General features: G+C 35.4%; 1 protein-coding gene across 1 annotated transcript; it reads left to right on the top strand.

Moving 5' to 3' along the window:
• The first annotated feature begins 342 nt into the window (after window positions 1-342).
• LOC141914497 (uncharacterized) lies at window positions 343-1,924 on the top strand. The gene is made up of 6 exons (XM_074805716.1): window positions 343-475; window positions 715-795; window positions 1,020-1,107; window positions 1,382-1,422; window positions 1,604-1,674; window positions 1,805-1,924. Exons 1-6 carry the CDS (start codon window positions 352-354, stop codon window positions 1,922-1,924), a joined length of 525 nt encoding a protein of 174 aa, XP_074661817.1. The 5' UTR covers window positions 343-351.
• Window positions 1,925-6,207: the final 4,283 nt, after the last annotated feature.

Genomic DNA, 6,207 nt, shown 5'->3' with positions numbered 1-6,207 from the left:
TAAGTTCACCGGGTTCACACATGCGTATTATGGCACCATGCTGGTGTGTGTATATACGCTGTTTAGAGATTGACATCGCAATTTGGTCCTGTGGTATGGAAAAGTTCGGAAAACGACGAAGGTCGATTTGATTCAAGTTGGTTTATCTGACTGAAATTATGAAATAAACGTGAATTTAATTCGAGTGGAAATATTTTCTCTAAGCCAGCTATATGCCGCCTGGTAAATTGGCCTATATATGAATAATGATATTGATATGTCTGATTATCATGATCATATACAGATAATTGAAGCACAGTTATCTACAACCCAATTGATGAGAAAACGTGTTTACTTTCAATTCTGCTAAATATGGAACCTAAAGGGCTAAGCAATCTAAATGCAAGTAGTTGTTACTTGAATGCCATAGTTCAATGTTTGAAGGCCTTGCCATGTTTTAGGGAGCGTATATTTGCACACAGCAGCACAGTTGATTGTGAGTATGACCTGAAATATTAACAGGTAGGCCTGTATCGATAATAGGACCTTGTGTGTTACGTGGTCAGCTGGAGTAAATTGAAGTAATTAAAAGAAGATAAAAGAAGATGTTAATAAGAAACAATTTAATGCAGTGTAATTTCAAGGTTTTTTAAGATACATGTACATACAACGATAATATAAAATGTAGTCTTGCAGCAAGTACAACATCGATTAATTTTCATGTTCTTGTTGTAGGTGTAGTGGATGATTGCATCCTTTGTATACTTGACCACTGCTTTAGTGGCTATCACGAAGAGCTTTTTTATCTGGTAAATGGTAAGTCTTAATTCATCTTTTAAACTGTATGAAGAATGCATTTAAATTCGAACAGTCGATATCTAGTTAGGCTTTGGCTGATAAGTGCAATATCCAAGGTCAATTCCGACTACTAGGGCATAGGCTCAAATTTATTTAGTATAAGATAAGGGCATTTAAGTTGTTACAGTTGTTTCATGCAAAAGTTGCAGTTTGGTGCTTTAATTACCTTTCATTGCTTTCAGACATTATTCCTGGTGGCAATATTCGTCATCAGCAAGATGCTGAAGAGTTTCTTACAGGGCTATTCAGAATAATTTATAATCAGGAGCCGTAAGTATTTAGTCTAATTTTAACTGTAATTGGTGTATGGTTCGTTCTATATATCTGAAGCACTTCAGAGCAATTTTTTAGCTTTGTAAAAATTAGTTCTAATAGGTGAATCTCATACGCACATGTTATAGGAACAGTTAACATTAATTCCGAATGATTTTTTAACTTTATTGGCTGTGGCTTTGTCAAGTTGAATCCTTCCAAAGGACATAAATCCTTATACCATAACCTGTTTGGCCAGAATATTGTATGATGATTTAATTGTACATTTTAGTTCGTTGCTAGAGATTTTTCAAAGCAGCTGGACCGGAACAAGTGAGTATTAATTGACATCCATACCATAGACATTTTCCACCCTAGCCTTGAATGTTGTATTCATATGATTTAGATTTAAAATAGACTAGTGCATAGATTATGAGATCCATTAGATTGGATAAGTTTGTGTGTAAATAAGTCTGTTAAAGTTTGACAGCAAGATTCATTTGGTTTTTTACAGCTACGTGTGTTAAATGTAAAGCGGTAAAGAAAACATCAGAAAATCAACCCATAGTTTCTTTACCCTGTTTGGTGAGTTTCAATTCAATGTTCCATATTTCTAGGCGGTATTAATATAATGTATTATAAGATTATAATTAAAGCTTGGATGATTTATCTTACTTTCTGCTATATTCGAATGTGCGAATATTAAGCGTTTCAGTGTTTCAGCTTTTTCAGCGAAGTTCAGGAACCGGTTAAAAGTATGCGTACAACCTGTGAACCCTTGAAGAAATTATTCTTGATGAAAAGAGAGTTATTAAAGCCTAGTAATTCAAAATGAGGTACGAAAGCCCTGCGAATCAGTGGTTGGGCTAAGAAAATAGCCATCATGAATGATTGGTGCCCTTTTCTTTCTTTCACGAGTGTTGCCAATTTTTCCTGATTTCGGGATTTTGACATGCATACTTCCAAAATTATTTTGATTATAGTGTAAAAATGCGATGATTTTGAAGGTGCAGACACCCATTTTCAGAATTTTTGTACATGTAGTAAGAAATTAATTTGAACGTACGAACTTAAATTATTTTTCCAAAAATTATCTGGAATTTGACCAATTGTTGTAAAAATGTGATGATTTTGTGGAACCATCGATTTAGTATGTATATGCATGGCTCGGAGAGGGTGGGTCCTGAGATCTCTAAATACATAAGACATATTAAATGCATGACCCCTTTCATGAGAGAAGAGTATAATGATGTAACTGATATTAATTGATGAAATTGTCTTTCATTTTGTGTTATGTATTCTGTCCATTCTGTGTTATGTATTCTGTCTCAAAATAGTTACTAATGTTTGTATTTATATATTTATTTTTCTGTTTTTAAAAATAAAATGTTTGCTTATATTACATGTATTCTTAATTACATTTATCTGGATCAGATGGTGGATTCAATATTAACAATTTTGGAAAGGATTTATTTTTCAAAAACTGATTTTGGACAAAATGTGATGGAATAGCCTAATACCAGGGTCCGTAGCGGTCTTTAAATTCCATGAAGGTTTTTGAATTGTTATGTTGCTGGGGAAATACTAGAATCTTTAAATTTGAAAGCCTGTCTTTGGAAGTCTTTAATGTTATCGATTATCGCCGAGTTGTATGGTGTACGGATATTTATTTACTGAAGACAATTCAATGCGTAGCAACAGTCAGCCCACTCGTGATGTCAGTGTAAGTCAGTGTACACGGGGCTAAGCGCTCGATATGCAGATTACTGATGTATAGAGGCCTACAAACACCATCACATACACGCTACAGTCACCATGCTGGCAGCACATCCAGTGCTCATATATTGGGGCGCGCCGCGCGCTCGCGCTATACGTTTTGTTTTAATACAGTGTTTGAATGAAAACAGTTTTTTTGAATGCAATATACTACATGAATTATCATTTTAAGAGTAATTATCGGTCTAATAATTATCAGTAAGTTTTTGAAATGATTTAAATAGGGTCATGAGGGGGAAGGTGCGGTATCGGCATTGACGAGGTGGACGGAAACCAAGAAAATTAGGGCCTACGGTTGAAAAAATCATTTGAGAATATTATATTCTTAGGGACGAGCCTATTCCAGATGAGATTTTCATTAAATGGGAAGTGTGATGATGTCATAGGATTTATGAGGCAAAAATTGCATGGCGTGTCCACGGTGTCGTCAAATTCGTGATTTTAAGCGTCCATTTAAAACCTTAAAATTTTTCTGATTTTTACAGATCTGGTTTTTGGCTCTAAATTGGAAAAATCAAATCTGCGACTATCCGAATTTGTCTTACACTGTTGTGACCGTAGAGATCCATATATGGCAACTGTATAGTCAACTCATGCATAAGATGCATTTTTGCTCCATCTATTGACAGCCAAACACACTAAGACACCACTCAACGCGTGCCCGTAATGGGAAAAACAATTGACTTTACCGATCAATTTTTACGGTTAAATTGGAAAAACTTTTCTCTGCAGTTGGAAAATGATTTTTACATCACGAGAATCACATTATTCTAAAGTAAATTTATTAATACTCAACTTTTTACAATAAAACATCATGGAAGATTAACTGCCGTTTAAATCAAATCACTAACACAAAACTCAATAGCGCGCGAGCTTCATCAATGCGTCGATGGAGCGCGCAACAATGGATTTACGAGAAAGTTAGGCATGTTTCATTTACGATAAACACACGTTGATATCTATGTCCATTCTTACCTGTGATTGTTATAATCTTTCGAACTACAAATATGTTATTATAGAATAATCTTATACAGGATTTAACATAAATCCACCATAAATTGACCGTCGTGTCTTGGAACGAATGCAAATTCCCGAATTGGTAGAAGTGAATCGAAAAGTCCCTTATGTAACCAAAATATTTAAAAAAATGTCCGACAGTTGTTTCTCTCAGTACCTTCATCGCTCCGAAAACGATGAACTACGGCACAAAGCTATCGAAAGAGAACTTCAGTCTGTTCATAAATAAAGTTAAAGCTGAGCGCAATGAAATATTCATGGTTGGTACGTATATCTGAATTATATGAAGTTCGACCAGAATTTCAACACGTACTACTTGATCGCTCATTACTCGATAAGTACAAAACAAAAAATTGAATTTTTAAGAAAAGCCAATTGTATCACTATGCGCGAGCTTCTAAATTCACCCCAATCCAATATCAGTATATCCACCTTAGCCATATCGCTTAATTATCAGCAAGCAAAATCCCAGTTTAACCCCGAGACCCATGAATCGGTACTAAAAGGCATATGGAAAAAATCAAACAATATTCTAGCTCAAAAAAATGCAATTTCAGATGCGCCAACGAACGAAAGATAGTGCCATACTGAAATACAGTGTTTTCAGTGAAACTTCTGATATGTAACAGTTGAGTAACAGTTGAGATCACCTCTGAACGCTAACATGTTTTTGCAGCGCTCCCTTTAAATCTGAGATTTCTTCACTATTTTGACCGATCGAGTTCGTCTGTCATTTACATCTATCAATCGTAAGTGCTGATTAACTATCTGTGCTCCTCATTTGAACTAAATCATCTATCGTCTATCTTAAATTCATCGATTTGCGTCGCGTTCTGAAACTGCCTAAAACAACGTCAACAACAACAAACATGGCGCCGAGCAAACAAAAGAACTGGTACTACGCCGTCGCGGTCGGCCGTGATCGCGGCATACACACATCTCGGGACACGTGTGAGGCCTCGGTAAAGGGAGTATCAAATCCCTCTTTTAAGAAATTCTCGAGTCTTCGCGATGCCCGTGACCTCTGAAACACCCGCTAGAGGATGTTATAGTACATTCCATAGATTTGCTAGGGACTATGAAATCCACACCTCTCAGCCTATTCTGTAAAACCCAGAGGATCGAGTTTCCGACAACGTGCCGAGCAACTCTAAGCGAACCTGTATGTACTGAAGAACCGCCATCTCACTGTGCTACTAACGACAGAACCGTTTCTGAACCGTCGATGAACTATAGCTGCACTCTCTGCGCGTTGCCAGATGATGAACGCATGATCGAATGCAAAAGCTGCGCAAGCTGGCTGCATTATAAATGCACTAAGTTGCCCCGCTACCAACTTTATGTTCTGCATAAAACGAAGCGTACATTTCAATGTGAGTATTGTATATGCGCTATTCCGTCGGACTTCTTCTCACCATTCGATACGCCCTCCATGGCATGCGCATCAACGAACACTGAAACCGAGCCAAAATCATCTGCTCTGAGTGACGCCTCCACCAACACGTATCAAGATACATCCATTTCGCATACTCCCTGTATGGCTATGTTTAGAGAACTTCAATCAAAATTTGTTGACAAACTCCTGTCTGCGTCCTCCGAAAACGATGAACTACGGCACAAAGCTATCGAAAGAGAACTCCTAGTGGAAAAGAAGCTTAATAAAGAACTACAAACACTTAGTAAGTCTCAATCCGAAAAAAAATTGTATGTCTAGACCTACAAGTTCTCTCACTCTCCGAAAAAGTCTTTAAGTTAATACGCGACATGAAAAAAATACACCAGTAATAGGGATAATAGGCTTTCAGATCAAAGGTCGAACGGTCGAGCTCATTAAAAAACAAAACATTAAAAGTAATTTAAAACTATAATATATTTTCATAACCGTGTGCATTTTATATTATAACTAAATATTCATTCTAAGATATCAATAATTTAATACAATACACAAATTCATATAATCAAATATATTTTAATAATAATAATTATTCTATTATTCAACTGAAATACACACGGTTATGAAAATATATTATAGTTTTAAATTACTTTTAATATTTGTTATTAATGAACTCGACCGCTCGACCGCTTGAAAGCCTATTATCCCTATTACTCTTAAAATAATCATATACATGAATAAAATATATATGAATAACATATAAATTGATAGATTATTCAATATAAAAGTGTGAGTAAAGTGTGAGCTCTTATAGAATAGATATAAAAGTATATATTTACAACATTATTTCAATATTTATATTTGTGTGAGTTAGATTTTTAAACATTAAAAGTGTTAGTTAAGTGTGATTGAGATAATACATAATATAAATC

The sequence above is a fragment of the Tubulanus polymorphus genome, unplaced genomic scaffold (assembly GCF_964204645.1).
Source record: "Tubulanus polymorphus unplaced genomic scaffold, tnTubPoly1.2 scaffold_30, whole genome shotgun sequence".
Taxonomy (NCBI): domain Eukaryota; kingdom Metazoa; phylum Nemertea; class Palaeonemertea; order Tubulaniformes; family Tubulanidae; genus Tubulanus; species Tubulanus polymorphus.
This window is presented reverse-complemented; position numbering and strand designations above follow the sequence as displayed.

What these genes read in the sequence shown, in the direction of transcription:
- LOC141914497 (XM_074805716.1), top strand. Translation starts at nt 352, where the DNA reads ATGGAACCTAAAGGGCTAAGCAATCTAAATGCAAGTAGTTGTTACTTG. An exon ending in ACACAGCAGCACAGTTGATT is followed by an intron (nt 476 to 714) that starts GTGAGTATGACC and finishes TTCTTGTTGTAG; the next exon opens with GTGTAGTGGATGATTGCATC. An exon ending in AAGCAGCTGGACCGGAACAA is followed by an intron (nt 1,423 to 1,603) that starts GTGAGTATTAAT and finishes GGTTTTTTACAG; the next exon opens with CTACGTGTGTTAAATGTAAA.